We start from the raw sequence: 16,905 nt of genomic DNA, 5'->3' as shown, positions 1-16,905 counted from the left end.
CTGAGAGTTTTCTTAAGGACTCTTGTTGGTCAGGGCCGTCCACCAAGTGTCCCACTCAAGGCATGGTCAAATCTAGAGACTTCAAGTAATTCTGGAACCTACGATCCAGTGTTCCAACTGGGGCTCATCAACCTCGTGATTTCAGATCAAAGGGAAGGGTTAAGAACAAAACAGGCCCTTGGCTGGGCAAAAGCTTCTGGTCCAGGATACCTCTAAAAACCAGTTGTGGGCAAGTAACAGTAGGAGAGAGGCCGTGTCCTCAGCTCTTGCCTGTGGGCTTCCCAGGGGCATCTGATGGGCTACTGTGTGAAATAGGGTGCTGGGTAGTTGGTCCTGATCCATCATGGCTGTTATGATGTAGTAGTTAGCACTGCTAACTTAGCAGCATGAACCACGGGACTCCCATGAGGTGTCTAGCTTAGAAAATGGTGTCCCCAGACCATGCTCCTGCCAGAGCTTTGAGAGGCATGTTTATTTGTCCATCAGAACTTGGGCTTCCCCTGGGACTGAAGTTAGCTCAGCAGTGGGGGAGCCTCCCACTTCCAGGTGGGTTTTCCACTGGTTAAGCTCCTGCTACTCATGGCTACCTGATTTTACTCCCCCTCTTGGGCTGATACCAAATTCTACAGCAGGCTGTGCTCCTGTGGCAAGCCGCTAGTCCCCAATAAGATAGCAGGGATGTGCACAGAACTGGCTGGCCCGGTTTGGTTCGAGTCTGGACCGGACTTGAACCTAACTGGACCAGTTTGGTCCGGCACCTCTTGAACCCCCCACCCCAGTTCAGTTCAGTCTGGAGGGCTGGTTTGCGAATTTTATTTTATTGGGGGGGGATTAAATACCTTTTCCCCCTTTGGGGGTGTTCCTTGAGGTGGCAGGGTGGTCCGTGGAGGTTCCCCCTCCCCCTGCCAGCCTCCGTTATCACCCCCTCCAGCCTGTTTGGCCGGTTCTTCGGCCCATTCAGGTCTCCGTAGATTGGTGTGTTGCCCAAAATGGTGGCTGCCGCGCAAATGGTCTCTGTGAGGCCTAGCATAGCACATGAAGCCATTTTGGGCAACGTGCTGAACTATGGAGGTCCGAATGGGTCGAAGAAATGGCCAAACGGGCTGGAGGGGGTGATAACAGAGGCTGACAGGGGGAGGGGGAACCTATGCAGACCCCCCCACACACACACACTGCCCCAAGGAACTCCCCTGAAGGGGGGAAAGGTATTTAATTCCCCCAAATAAATAAATAAATAAATAAATAAATAAATAAATAAATTTGCGAACCCCCCAAACCATTTGGGGGGTTTCGGTCCAAGGTCGGACGAACCGGGTGGGGAGTGTTCGGTTTGACCCTGAACCATCGAACTGGTTCGGGGTTGAATCTGTTTGCACATCCCTATAAGATGGGAGTGGGGTGAGGGGAGAAGCAGGCAATCTGTTATGAAAATTGGCTGATTTTCAAAGGCAATCCACAAACTTTTAATTGTTCGTCTATTAGGATTCAAAACAATGCACCATAAGAAATGCAATCTCAACATCTACAAATTCTTCCAAGAATTGCCCCCTTTGATATTTATGGAATTTAAATATGTATCTATTCTTGAGATGCTAAACCCACACAAGTGCTTCAGGCAGGCGGGGGAGAATAGCAGAAATAAACAATTCCCTAGTTAATTGTGACAGCTTTGAAGTTTTAAATTCCAGTTTAGGGCCCCAAGTTGCAAGCTGGTTAAGAACCTCCAAACAAGTTAAGAAGAAAAATCACACAGATGCGCTCTCCTACACACAAAGGTTGTATACTAAGAAAATCAGTAATGGAATAAATTAGACTGTTTAAGTGACTAACTTAAATCTCATTAATTCCAATGAGGTTTAAGAATCCCAACCTCCTCAGGATATAGCCCAATATATTTACCTGCCTCTTATTTGTTTCCTGTATCCAGTCTGGCTGGACAATGGCTGAAGATAAATATATATCTCTCTCTTCAATCTGAGCAGATAAGAAAGGTGACAGTTTGCAGGGAGGATCGCTATAGTTTTACACAAAAAAAGAAGATGGCCAATTCCCTGAAACCACAAGGAGGTTTTTCACACATGGCTTTATGCCTCGGGGTATCTGAAGAGCGAATCTGCTTCGCAGCAGATTCACAATATGTTTACTTCGGGGGATTAGTTTGACAGTTCACATAGCTGTCGGCCACGCACTCCCTGGCAAATCTTTTTCCTCTGCGTTTGCATGTACCTGTTCCAGGTTTTCCCTCCAACGCAGAGGAAGAGGTGAGAGAGCTTCTTTTTTAAATAGTTAGGAGCAAGAACGAGTTGTCAAACAGCTGGATCAAACAGTAGGATGCTTAAGCCTTGCCTCTGTGAGTGACTGCCTTCATCATATAATGTTTACCACCATCACCCACCACACACACACTTAATGGAATCAGCCTAGACAACAAAGGGCTAAAGGTTACATCCATTCTGCATATCTAAAGCCTATGTAAAATATAGCAAGACACACATTATGCAGTCTGTGCTTGTGGAATTCTCAGGAATTTCTCCCTCCCCCTCCCTCAACAGAGTAACACCAATCAACAACACACACACACACCCAACACTTGCAATTGCAAATCACTTAGAGCAGACCATACCCCAAACAGCTGTCAAACTCCCCTTCATTGAATTTTTTTTTTTTAACCGATTTACTGGCATGACCACTCCAAACATAACAGGGGAAATTGCGGGGTATAACACAAGCTCCAGGTTATTTTTCAAAAGCCTCTGAAACAAGAGGATTTTTTAAAAGCTGGACATACTTAGGGCTAAGCCAGAATTCGCAGCCTCCATTCGGGGAAATCAAAGTCCTGTCTGTCCTGGTCCCTGATAGCTTGCAAGGAGGTCAAGGTAAATCCAGCAATTATGCAGACTGGCACATTCCAATCAGGTGTGGATTCGCAATAAAAGCCCTGTGTGAAAAGCCTCCAGGATATGTATTAGCTGTCACAAAGGAGTCAAACTGAGAGCCAGTGTGGAGTCCTGGTTAGTGCTAGACTAAGACCAGGTAGATCCAAGTTCAGAGCTCCATTCAGCCATGAAACTCGACCTTTTGCTGGGCTGAGGAGGTCAGGCGTGGGGAAGGCAGGAGAGCACCTACCTTCTCTCCATATGATCCCGTGGCACTTCCTGCAGTGTGGCTTGCACATCCACAAGACCAGCGCTGCTGTGCGACAAGCATAGTGCATTGAGGGATTCCTCCATGAGTCCGGCACTCTAGACGCCCAGCTCTGTGTCTGCTTGGGCTAGGTGCAGCCCAAGCATTCACATGACCCCGAACTAGCGTAATATTCCTGGGTGAGGCAGCCCCGGGATTGGCTTCAATTCCAATGCTTCACATGATCAGCCCTACCCAGGTAGAGCTGCCAAGCCTGGATAGGGCTGCTCATGTGAACAGCCTCATGGAGTGAATTTGGGACAGTCACTTAGTGGATATCTGCTTGGGTGACTGTCACTAGTGCATGTCTGCATCCACTAACTGTGGGGATAAATATAACAATGTACACTGCTTTGGAGTCCTTGGAGGAAGAGCAGGATATAAATGTATAAATAAATAAACAAAACAAACATTGTTGAACTGACTGAGATGACCACAGGCTTTTCAATGATGCTTGATGCAGCTATGAATCATCTTTTGTAACTTAAGGACACCATGGGAAGCAAAGATGCACAGGGACATCCTCTCCGTACTCCATGCCTGCTGAACAGCTGAGTGCCTTGGGTGCCCATCCGAGCAAGCAACAAATGTTTTTTATAGAGATCACTTCCTCGATCCGTGCCTAATGAACCACACTGCCAGTGGACATATTATTATTAGTAGTTCTTTTATTGCAGCCATAGGCCAAACACAGTGGACATATTAATGTTACAGATACTGGCCACAATACAGAGAAAAATCCGGTTAGCTCTCTGCATAGCATATAATAATAACAACAACAACAGCCTATATTCTGCGATGATATCTATAACAACAGCAACAACATTGACAATAAAATTCAGCCATCCCAGGTCCTTGGGAAGGACTCGATGTCTCGATAAAACAAACCAGTCAATAACACCTGTCTGACTGTGTAAATAAATAAATAAATAAATAAATAATTATTTCCTTCCAACAGAATCCATTCCTTCTCTAACATATACCACATCCACATGGAAAGCCACTTCTGCAATTATTTGAAAAGCAGTTTGGTCTCAGAAATCCATGCATATGTCTTAAAAGAACTTTCTTGCTTATTTTGCCAATTTCGAATCTAATTAGTTCAGTCTTACAGTTTGCTGTTCCTTCCAATGCTTTATGGCATGTCATTTTTGGAATGGGCTATAACGCTTTGCATACAGGTCAGAGAGCAAGGAAGAAGAAGCAGAGGTTACATTCCTTCCTTCTAAACACACAAAAAGAAGCCAGCAAAAGATCAGACTTAGCAATAGTAGACAGCTAGCAAGCCTGCCTGCCTGCTCTCTAATCAAAATGGTGATTGGATTCTTCTGAGTAGTTTTTTATAGCTGCTTCCTTCATACGCACAAGGAAATCTTAAGTAACTAAAAGTTTATTTGGCAACAAATCCATTTTCTCCTTCCCTTTTCCTCTTGACTCCTCCCCCACAGTCTCTACTGGATCCTCCTTGGACATCCAAACAAAAGATTACTGAATAGAATACAAGTAGTTAGAAGAAAAAGACTTCCCCGCCCTCTGGGCACTCTGATTGGCTGTCTGAGGAATCAATCAGTATGATGCCTTCTGATTGGTGCTCAGGGCTTTGTAAGCTCTGCCCACCTTCTGAAAACAAAGGCAAGCCTTGTAATTGGTTCCTGCCTTATTAATATTCAAATTTGAACAACTCTGTGTGTTCCTATTGGTGTTTCCAGCATTCTGGTACCGTAGCCCACCCTAGATAAACAGTGAGGCCAGGCTGCAGGTAGGGAAGAGGTACAAACAGAGAAGCAGTCAGAGAAATGGTTACAGAAGACATAAAGAAGAGGTAAAATGGCTGACATATTTTCAGGTAGGCGCTGCCCACTCTGCCCTCAGGTAAGAGCCACCACTGCCCTGAAATAGTCTATCGGCCAGATTTTTACAGAGTTCCTGGGTCTTCTGTAAAAATAATATAAATTCTGATACTGTGAGAATTCATTTATATATTCCAAATGAAAGATCCATGAACATTAGAACTATTGAGCACATCCTAGTTCCTACCTATAGTCATCATAAACCTTTTCCCTCATATACAGCATGAACCTTTCTGAATACTAAATTATTCAGTATTATTCACCATACTAAATTATGGTGAAATTGTGTTGTTACTCCAACTTCTTTTTAATATATAGATTTTATAGCCTGGTCCCAATATTTACAGTTGTAATGTCAAGCATCTATGGTGGTACAATGCACATCATGAAACTTTACTATTAAATACACTGGCTTACTTGCTCTTTTGAGCAAGTGCATAGCTTTAGGGTTTCTTGTTTTCCAGCATTTATACTGATGTGGGATCAGGAAGAACTTGTTCCCATCATTCCACAGAATATAGGTACAGTCTCTCTCTTATTCTAAAATCTAGCCAAGTAGCAAACACAGAATGCATTTTTATTTTAGTGACTGCTTAACCACTATCACACTAGTTCATAAAATTCAAAAAGAGACTTGTGTGAGATCATTCAAAAAGAGATCAGAATAAAATTCAAAAAGAGATCAGCATGATCTCACCCTTGTGAATTGCACAAGGGTAACTTTGTGACATGCCATGTCTACCCATGCACACTGGAACCAGGACAAGGAGACATGTTTATTTGCTCTAGTCCAGCTCTTGCGTGAAAGCACAGCAGGTGCCTCCAACCTCAAACACCTCTCTCCTACCATATCCACTCTCTCGAAACTGAGGCATTCAGTAGTCTGGGACCTCTGGGTCCTCACATGCAGCTTACTCCTGCCTGGAGCAGGAACAGATTCACCATGCCTACATTCCAGTATTCTGAACTGTGTAAGTGTAGTTCATGCAGGAGAGCAGTACTGCTGAATTCCTGTCACTATTGGAGACCTGGCAGGGGAGGTCTCTTTCCCCTTTATTCTTGACTGGCAACAGAGGTCTTGCAATACTCCTTCCTGGCAGCTGTGCACCTGCCCTACATGCGAAGGCACGACACTGGTCCATTGTCTATGTGTCACCGTGAATAGTAATTCTCCACTTGTTCCAATTTTGCTTGTTTGCTGTTGTGCTAGATTTAGTTTAAGGAATCCTGAGGCATTTCAAAGCAATTCGGTATTAGAGTGATATTATATTTGTTTCCTCCTTCTATAAAAAATAAAACCACTATTCAAACGATTTAACCCTCATTCAGATTTTGGGATAGATTTCCAACCCCAGGTGTGTAAATAAGCAAACCACTGCAATACCAGCTATGCTCTTGTTGTCAAATTATTACCTGCACTCTGGTATATGATACATCCACAGTATGGCCCCCCCACCAGCTATGCTCTTGTTGTCAAATTCTTACCTGCACTCTGGTATATGATACATCCACAGTATGCCCCCCCCACCAGTTACAATATTTATGTTGTTAATAAAAATGATACAGCGTAGAAAACCACCCCCAAAAGAATGGGCTTTCTATAGTGGAAAGAGACTATCCCATTCCCATTATAAGTATGCTGGGAGAAAAACCACTCAAGAAATGAAGGAAATCCTTATGGTGGGGTGGTTTATATCCCATGCCCATCTTAAGCCATTTGGAATGGGGAAGAACACCCTATTTCTCTTTGGAAACTTCAGTTTTGTTTCCCCTGATGATGATGGTGGAAAACTGCCAACTCAGTGTGTGGCAGCTGTGAAAAAGGCCAATTTCATGCTAAGCATCATTAGGAAGGGGACTGGGGGAAAATTATAATGCACTTATACAAATCTATGGTGCGGCCAACACTGTTCCCTCTAAGGTGTGGGTGTTCACATCAAATCCCAGCCAACCGTGCAGAAGATTCTGGCAGGCACACAGTCTCTGCTACTCCTGCCACCCCTTCCTCCCGGCTGGAAAGATTGCCGAGCTTTCCCCAGCCAGGGAAAGAGAGAAGCCAATATGATGAGGGGCCTGGACAGCATCTGGGGGTTCTTAGTTTGGAAAAGAGGTTATTACAGGGAGATATGATATAAATAATAATAATAATAATAATAATAATAATAATAATAATAATAATAAATAATACCCCCAGTGAGACACTACCTTGGCGTGGTTGTGGGGCTTGTGTGCTCTGAGGAAGGTGAGAGCTATGCCAGAGGTCCAACCATACTGGACAGGTCTCATCAGAGGAGCCAGACAAAGAGTGTGTCTTCCATCAACAATATGGTGAGACATAACTTTAATAAATCTATACCGGATCGGTCATTGCCCTGGTCAACAAGGACCACGCCAGGTGCTGGAGTCCCTGGACATCTGGTGGCAAGTGGGCTACAGGACTCAGGATCTTCAATTGAGCAACCAGGGCCGGAAACTGCAAGGTTACTGGAAGAAACGTTGCTTAACCGGAAAAAATATACAAAAAATGCCAAGAAGGAAATAATGATCTGCTACTACAAGTCTAGTCCAACTAGAAGAGGTTATTTTAAAAGAATGTACCAAATTTGGAAAGAGAAGCATCCAGATACAGAAATAACAGAACAAAGGCTAGCAGACCAGAGAAGATTCATAATAAGAAATAAAGTATTCACAGGAGTTGAGCTGGAAGAACTGCAAAGAGCAACACAGGCTCAAGATATGGAAGAAGAATTACCACCAACTGAAGAAGTTGCTCAGGCACAGATGGAGGAGGTGTCGGAAATAGAGGATGCCACTGTTGCTGAACTGTTTCAAAATCAAAACCAGGCAACCTCCCCTTTCCCTTCACCTCAAAAACCTGAATGCCGTTTAACAGAAAAGCAACAAGAACTAAAGCAAAAAATAACTGAGCACATGAACCAAACAACCACCAGGGTTCGACTTCCAGCTCTAAAAACAGTTGCCAAAAAACAACTTGCTCAGGCATTAAAAGATGTCAATGCTGCACTTGCAGAAATAACAACCAATAATTTGCAAGAAACAAACTAACTAATGTACAGTGCAGCAACAATAACAACACAAGAGCTCAGATATAAGATCAGTGGATCTGTAAAAAAAAAAAGTAGTACATCACCTAAATGGAAGATTAGATTAGAAAATAAAAACAAGTAAAATAATTGACATAGTAATACCAGATGATAGCAGAATAGAAGAAAAAGAAATAGAAAAAAAAAAATACAAAGATCTACAAATTGAAATTGAAAGGCTGTGGCAGAAGACCACCAAAATAATCCCAGTAGTAATTGGTGCCCTAGGTGCAATTCCAAAAGACCTTGAAGAGCACCTCAACACCATAGGGGCCACAGAAATCACCATCAGCTAATTACAAAAAGCAACATTACTGGGAACAGCCTATATTCTGTGACGACAGCTATAATAATAACAGCAAGAACACTGATAATAAAATTCAGCCATCCCAGTTCCTTGGGAAGGACTAGATGTCTGGATAAAACAAACCAGTCAATAATACCTGCCTGACTGTGTAAACAAGAAATAATATTAAAAATCATAATCATATTGTTGTTGTTGTTGTTGTTGTTTACACAGTCAGACAGGTGTTATTTAATATTAAAATTTGTACACGGCCTAGAGATTTACATTAAGGAGGAGGAGGAGGAGGAGGAGGAGGAGGAGGAGGAGGATGGAAGCAACATCAAGAACCTGGAAGAGAAAGAACATTACAAATACTTGGGCATTCTCCAGGCTGATAACATTGCACACACTGAAGTTAAAAGAAAAATTAGAAGTGAATACATCAGGAGAGTTAGAAAAATCCTCAAGTCCAAACTCAATGGTGGGAACACCATACAAGCCATAAACATCTGGGCTATACCTATTATCAGATAAAGTGCAGGAATAATAGACTGGACCCAGGCAGAGCTAGAGATGCTAGATCGTAAGACCAGGAAAATAATGACCATCAATCATGCTCTGCAACCCCGCAGTTTTGTAGATAGGCTATACCTCCCTCGCAGCTCAGGTGGAAGAGGAATGCTGCAAGTCCATCAAAGAGGAGGAAAAAAGAGGCCTTGAAGAATATATAAAGGACAGTGAAGAAGATGCACTTAAGTTGATCAATAATGAGAAACTATTCAACACCAATGAAAGAAAGCAGGCCTACAAGAAAGAACAAGTCAAGAACTGAGCAGAAAAATGGAAAAATAAGCCACTGCATGGTCAATATTTGCACAATATAACTGGAAAATCAAACATCACCAAGACCTGGCAATGGCTTAAGAATGGCAACTTGGAGAAAGAAACAGAGGGTTTAATACTGGCTGCACAAGAACAGGCACTAAGAACAAATGCAATAAGAGCAAAAGTAGAAAAATCCACAACAAACAGCAAGTGCCACCTTTGTAAATAAGCAGATGAAACAGTGGACCACCTAATCTGCTATTGTAAAAAGATCGCACAAACTGACTACAAACAAAGGTATGACAAGGTAGCAAGGATGATACACTGGAACGTCTGCAAAAAATACAAGCTACCTGTAGCCAAAAATTGGTGGGACTATAACATTGAAAAGGTTGTAGAAAATGAAGATGCAAAAATATTATGGGGCTTCCAGCTACAAACAGACAAACATCTGCCACACAATACACCAGATATAACTGTAGTCGAGAAGAAAGAAAAACCAGTTAAAATAATTGACATAGCAATACCAGGGGATAGCAGAATAGAAGAAAAATAGAAAAAATCACAAAATACAAAGGTCTACAAATTGAAATTGGAAGGCTGTGGCAGAAGAAGACCCAAATAATCCCAGTGGTAATTGGTGCCCTAGGTGCAATTCCAAAAGACCTTGAAGAGCACCTCAACACCATAGGGGCCACAGGAATCACCATCAGCCAGTTACAAACAGCAACTCTACTCGGAACAGCCTATATTCTGTGACAATATCCTATAATAATAACAGCAACAACATTGACAATAAAATTCAGCCATCCCAGGTCCTTGGGAAGGACTCGATGTCTGGATAACACAAACCAGTCAATAACACTTGTCTGACTGTGTAAACAACAACAACAACTTTATTTGTTAGCCGCCCCATAAAAAATTGTTCTCTGGGAAGCTCACAGCAAAGGATTAAAACATACAAAAACACGTAACACATTAAATTATCATAGACAAAAAAAAAAAAGATTAAAAGAAAATACAATACTAAACACCTTGAAAACTCATTTTGAAATCACTTAAAAATCAAAACAAATCTGAAAACCCAAATTTAAAGGTCTGTGTGAACAAAAAGGTCTTTACCTGGCGTCTAAAATAACAAAGTGATGAAGCCAGGCCAATTTCACTGGGGAGGCTATTCCATAAATGGGGTGCAACCAGGAAAAGGCCCTCTCCCTGATAGCCACCTGCCTCACCTCATTTGACAGCGGCATCCAGAGGAGGGCCTCTGAAGATCTTAAGGAACAGGTAGGGACATATGGGGCAAGGCACTCTCTCAGGTAACCTGGTCCCAAGCCATTTAGGGCTTTAAGGTTAAAACTAGCACTTTGAATTGTGCTTGGAAATGGGCTGGGAGCCAGTACAGCTGACTAAGCACTGGTGTAATATGATCAAAACATCAAATCTTAGTTAATAAACTTGCAGCTCTGTTTTGTACCAGCTGCAGTTTCCAGACCATTTTCAAAGGCAGCCCCACATACAACACATTGCTGTAATCTAAGTGAGAGGTTACCAGAGCTAAAATTTACCAGAGAGGACATAGAGAAAACTTTCTCCCTTTCTCACAACACTAGAAGTAGGGGTCATCCCATGAAACTGAAGGCCAGGAAATTTAGGACCAACAAAAGGAAGTACTTTTTCACATAGCATATAATTAATCTATGGAATTCTCTACCACGGTATGTGTTGATGGCCACTAGCTTGGATGGGGTTTAGACAAATTCATGGAGGTCAAGTCTATCAATGGCTACCAGTCTGGTGGTTATAGGCCACCTCCTGCCTCAGAGGCAAGATGGCTCTAAATAACAGTTGCAGCAGGGGAGCAACAGCAAGAGAAAGGGCATGCCCTCACCTCTCGCCTGTGAGCTTCTCAGAGGCATCTGGTGGGCTACTGTGTGAAACAGGATGCTGGACTAGATAGGCCTTGAGCCTGATCTAGAAGGGCTGTTCTTATGGCAGTGTCTGAAAACCAGTCTGAGGCACTCCATAGTTCTGTGTTCCCGAGTTAGAGTAGATGAAGCCAGCCCCTCTCACAGTGTCAGATCTAGTGTTTGGAACAAGCAAAGCATTTGAAAGCATCTGACCTCTCAGAAGTCAAAGAATCGCCGTTTGAAAATATGATGGTGCTGTGATGGAAAGACATCCTACCCACTGACAGGGAATGTTTACTTTGGGAAGCAAGCTGGAGGACTGCAACAAAGACAAGCATGTCTGCAAATTGTGCAACAAAGTGTACAGCCATGGAACAAAACCTGGGGCTATTTCAGGTGAATCACCCCTCTACATGCTCTCCAAACCTTGTTGGAGTGTGTGCAGAGGGGCAATTCAGATGAGCATCCCTCTGATGTGATTAAAGGATGTGCCAGAAGAGCATCGGCTCATCCACCAGTGACATCAGGGCCTGTGCATCCTTGCCACAGACTTGATGTTCTTGCGTTTGCAGGACAATGTTCATCTGAACCTGCCCACAGAGGACTGTGGTGAGGGATAACCTTTCCCTAGTGTATAGATGGCAAAGGTTCTCCTGAGCAAGGGGTTGATCTGCGTAGGCATTATGAGACACAACAAGCCAGACACACCCCCAGAGATGCAACCATATTCCCAAAGGGAAGCACTGTTGGGACAGCCCCCACCCCCTGCTCATTCCCAGGAGTACTGAAAGACCAGTGTGCCCTGAAAGGAAGGCAAGAAAGGATGCACCCAGGCCAGGGAGCTCTTGTCCTCAGCTCCTGAAAAGACCAACAGCCTGAGACAATGTTTATTAATCTTCTGTAATTTGCTTCTTTTAATATTGTAAACCGCTTTGGGTGCCTTTGTCAAGTCAGAAAGGCGGTGTAAAAAATGTAGTAAATAAATAAATTTGTGTTTGGCTTGGATGGACAGACGATGTTGGTACTGTGTGCGCCCAGGACAGCCGACAAGAAACCAAGCAAAAAATGTGATGATTGTGGGTGACTGCCCTGTAGAATGCACTTGACCAGCTCCCAGATTGCCTTTAACTCAGTCACAGTGTGACCGTTCAGCTGAAATGCTGAGAACTAAGATGCTGAAATATGCATCTGCATTAGTGTGGGGTTTGAAATATTCATTTTTGAAATCCTCATGATTTCTTTCCATGATTCTCAATGAATCATGCAGTCACACAGGGTGCCATGCTTGGAATGGGGAGAGGGAGGTCACCTCTACTCTCTTTGGAGTGAAATGTTAATTATTGAGGGTTCTGTGACCTGAAAAGGTTGGGGGGCATCCACTGTAACCAATAGGACTATTTGTGAGTAGGAAGTCCTACCTATGTGTAAAAAATCATGACTCCAGATGAGGGTTAATAAGAAACCTTTTGCTTTCTCTTTCATTAGCCTGGTGCATCTATTAGTAAGTGATGTTCATCAGCTTTCAAAATAGCATGATAAACTTGTCAGTTTCTTGAGTTCACAGAACACCCTTAAAAATGCTAAGCAACAACTAATACAAAAGCTTACACATCTTAGAAATCGTTACATGAGACATTTTTCTTGCTTTAAGTACCTTTCTTCTTTGAGCTTAGAAAAGTGCTAACTTGCATTTTAACAAGTAGACAGTATGTAATAACATGACAATTTCTCAAAACATTAAAAAGATACATAGCAACCCTTACTAAAAATAAATGCAAGTCTGTACAACAGCCATGAAGATTTGTGTGTGTGTGCAGTTTTAAAAAGACAGACATTTAGAATGTAACTGCAAATGCCCAAAGGTTCACCCGCTTTGCTGGGAAAAGCTGCTTATGGCCTTTTAAGGGTCAGAAGAGAAGATTAGTTAATTAGATGGAGTCCCAGGCCCTGAGTTAACTTACTGTACAAGTGAATCCTGCAGTTGAGAGGCAGCTAGTGAAAGATGTGTGAAGAAACTGTAAAGGGCAAGAGCCTAGAAGACAATGTGGAAGAACAACATGATATATTAATCCAGTATATTCAGCAATTGCAATGAACTTTGTTACTCTAATGAAAACAGATAATTTATGTAAAGCACATTACAAGTATTAAGCAGAAGGCAAAGTCTGACAAGCAATATTGTGAAAAATATAATACCATGGGTACATTACATTAAATGCACTGCTATTTTAGATAAGCAAAAACCATTTTGAGAAAAATCAAATATTTTATTTGACTCCAGAGGCCTTCTCAGAGCTAAGCCAACTACAGAAACCTATGTAATAAAGGTTTGCCCTCCAAACATTGTTCATTCCACTTGAGAAATGTTTGGTTAGTCCATTCCCTGGTTTTCATGCTCAGGCCAATCAAGATCAATTCAAAAAGGAAAGAACATTGCTAAGTGATTAATTCACAGAAAAAAATTCATTCTTGATTTATTATATTTTTATACGGCCCCAATCAGAGGCTCTGGTGCACAACAAAAAACATAAAATTAACTGACAATCATCTAAAACAATCGGCTGAAAACAAGATTTAAAAACAGATTTTAAAACAGTTTAAAACATGTAAGAACAATTTAAAAACCTTAGAAGGTCAGACCAAACAAATAAGTTTTAAGGGCTCTCTTAAAGGCTAGTAATGTTTCTAAACCATGGATTTCTGCTGGGAGTACATTCCACAGTCCAGGAGCAGCTACAGAGAAGGCCCGGTTCCAAGTTGCCAACAGACATACTGATGGTAATTGGAGACAGACCTCTCCAGATTACCTTAACATGGAGAAAAACTGGAGAAGAACATAATCTCTAAAGTAACCCGGACCTAAGCTGTTCAGGGCTTTAAAGGTAATAAAGGTATTTTGCCCAGAAACATATCAGTAGCAACTGTTTAAGTACAGGTAGAATATGGTCTCTCTGGGTTATCCCGGAGACCAATCTGGCTACCACATTTTTGGACTAACTGAAGTTTCTGAACTACGTATAAAGGCAGTCCCAAATAGAGCGCATAGCAATAGTCAATCTGGAGGTTACCAAATGATGCATCACTGTTCTGAGATCATTCTCTTCAAGGAATGGACACAGCTGATGAATCAGCCAAAGCTGATGGAAAGTGATCCTGGACATAGCCTCCACCTGAAATACCAGGGTGAGGCAGGGGCATAACTACTATTAGGCAAGGGGAGGTGGCTGCCTGGGGGCCCCCACACCTCAAGGGGCCCCCTAGAGGCAAGTCACATGTGAAGTGTGTGTGTATCAGCGAGGGGCCCATTTTAAAATTTTGTCTCTGGGCCCACTCCAGCCTTGTTACGCCCCTGGGGTGAGGCTTTGATCCAACAACACTCCCAAACTATGTACCTGTTCCTTCTGGGTGAGTGTAACCCCATCCATTAATTAAAATTAATAAATTTTGAGTAAAATCAACACCAAGATTTAAATTGTAAGACATGATTATTCAAAACCATATTTTGAATAACATTATATCACTGCTATGAAATTGATGGGTTACATCAAACACGTACTTTCTACCATCTTATCTCTGTTACCCACATTTAATTTCAAAATAAGTTCAAATGTAGACAAAAGACCAGTGGACAACTATGGAAGAACTTTCTCAGAAGGAACATTTCTTAAGGCCAACACTCTGAAGCACTCAAACTTTATTTATAATTATTTATAAACCTTATTTATAAACATAACTCATCTAGCTGTGGATGATTCCTAATCTATACAGATATATAGATCTCTCGAGTATGGGAATCGGAGGTACTGCGTTGCAGTGGTTCCAGTCTTTCCTTGGAGGGAGGGTCCAGAAAGTGGTGCTGGAGGACTACTACTCAGCTCCATAGCCATTGGCCTGTGGGGTCCCGCAGGGTTTGGTCTTGTCTCCCATGCTGTTTAACATCTACATGAAACCACAGGGAGAGGTCATCCGGGGACTTGGACTGAGTTGTCAGCAATATGCGGATGACACTCAGCTCTGTCTCTCCTTGTCACCTGATCCTATGGAGGAGGTGGATGTCCTGAATCGGGGGCTGGAGGCCGTGATGGGTTGGATGTGGGGCTGAAATTGAATCCGGATAAGACGGAGGTAATGTTGGTCAGTAGGAGAGCCAATCGGGATGAGGAGAGTTTACCGGTTCTGGATGGGGTTGCACTCCCCTTGAAGGAGCAAGTACGCAGCTTGGGGGTATTACTGGACCCGGCTCTGCTTTTGGAAGCTCAGGTGGAGGCGGTGGCCAGATGTACCTTTGCATGGCTTTGGCTAGTGCGCCAGCTGCGTCCCTTTCTCGAGAAGGCAGATCTGGCCACAGTTACCGATGCCTTAGTCACGTCAAGGCTGGATTACTGTAACGCGCTCTACATGGGGCTGCCCTTGAAGAATATCCGGAAACTGCAGCTAGTGCAAAATGCGGCGGCTAGGGTTTTATCTGGAGCTGCCCAGTGGGAGCACATCACACCCATTTTGAAAGAGCTGCACTGGCTGTCAGTTTGTTTCCGGGTCCAATTCAAGGTGCTGGTTTTGACCTTTAAAGCCCTTAACGGTTTGGGCCCGGGATACCTGAGGGACTGCCTGCTTCCAAGGGTTGCAGCCCGCTTGATGAGGTCATCTGAGGGGGCTCTGCTCTGGGTACCGACAATGAGGGAGGCTCGGTTGTCGTGCACGCGGGACAGGGCCTTCTCTGTTGCTGCCCCCAGACTCTGGAATGCTCTCCCGGTGGCTATTTGCTCCTCGGTCTCCATCACAGCTTTTAGAAAAAGTGTAAAATCTTGGCTTTTTGCCCAGGCATTTATTTGATTCTTTGCTGCTGCTCTTTATAGTCTGTACTGCTTTTATGCCTTTAAAAAAAAACATTTTTAATCAGATTTGTTTAATATTTTTTTTACTTAATATTTTAATTGTGTCTTTTTTACCATCTTGTGTTTAAATTTTTTGCTGTAAACCGCCTTGGGATTGCTTTAATGAAAGGCAGTGTATAAATTTAGAAATAAATAAATAAATAAATAAATAAATAAATAAATAAATATTCTGTAAGCTCCACCAAACTCCTGATGTTAACCATAATGGTACAAGAAACCAGAAAGAAGTTAACCCGAAACAACAATGTTATTTAATATTTACTTCTGTATGATTGCTGCAGCTACTAGGGGATACAAATGTGGACACCCTCATCATAATCAGGAATGTTTATATACAGCTTTTTGCAGCATAAGAATAGTTTATGCTGCAAAAGAAAATAATGAGAAAATGGTTCCCCATTCCAAAATGGACTGCAGTCTAAAAAGGGTACAAGGAAGACACCAGCAACGGCAACTGAGAGGGATGCTATTAGGGATGTGCACGGAACCGCGGAGGCGTGGTTCAGCGTCGGGGTGTGTGTCTCGCTTTAAGGGCGGGGGAGGGGTTGTATTTACCCCTCCTGCTGCTTTTCCCCCTCCGGCGCTCTGTTTTCCTACAAAAAACAGACAGTGGTTCCGGCGCCGAACCAGTGGACCAAGCCATGTCCGAACCGGTTCAGAGGCCTCTAAAATGGCCTCCGGACCGGTTTGAGCACATACCTAGATGCCATGCTGGGTTGAATGAGGACAGTTCTCTTCATCTGTTAAATATAGGAGAAGCACCACTTTCCAAAGGTGCCTCTTTGTCTAGTTAGAAGGGGAAAACATCTGGTGCAGTGATAACTGTGCAGAATATTGCAATGGTATAACAAC

The 16,905-nt window shown here is 42.9% G+C and overlaps 1 protein-coding gene across 5 annotated transcripts in view; it reads right to left on the bottom strand.

The window, feature by feature from the left end:
- The window catches only part of PLEK (pleckstrin), a 217,683-nt gene that overhangs the window by 126,094 nt on the left and 74,684 nt on the right, over positions 1-16,905 (bottom strand). For 2 of the 5 annotated variants that reach the window (XM_053284484.1, XM_053284483.1), the window contains exon 2: positions 13,120-13,190. The exons of the other annotated variants lie outside the window; for them this stretch is intronic. In XM_053284484.1, the coding sequence (XP_053140459.1) occupies positions 13,120-13,190 (71 nt within the window). The remainder of the gene's footprint in view (positions 1-13,119; positions 13,191-16,905) is intronic. 5 annotated transcript variants of the gene reach the window in all.

Source organism: Hemicordylus capensis, chromosome 1 (genome assembly GCF_027244095.1).
Source record: "Hemicordylus capensis ecotype Gifberg chromosome 1, rHemCap1.1.pri, whole genome shotgun sequence".
NCBI classification, from domain to species: Eukaryota; Metazoa; Chordata; class Lepidosauria; order Squamata; family Cordylidae; genus Hemicordylus; species Hemicordylus capensis.
The sequence above is the reverse complement of the archived record's forward strand: the minus strand, read 5'-3'. Positions and strand labels throughout refer to the sequence as shown.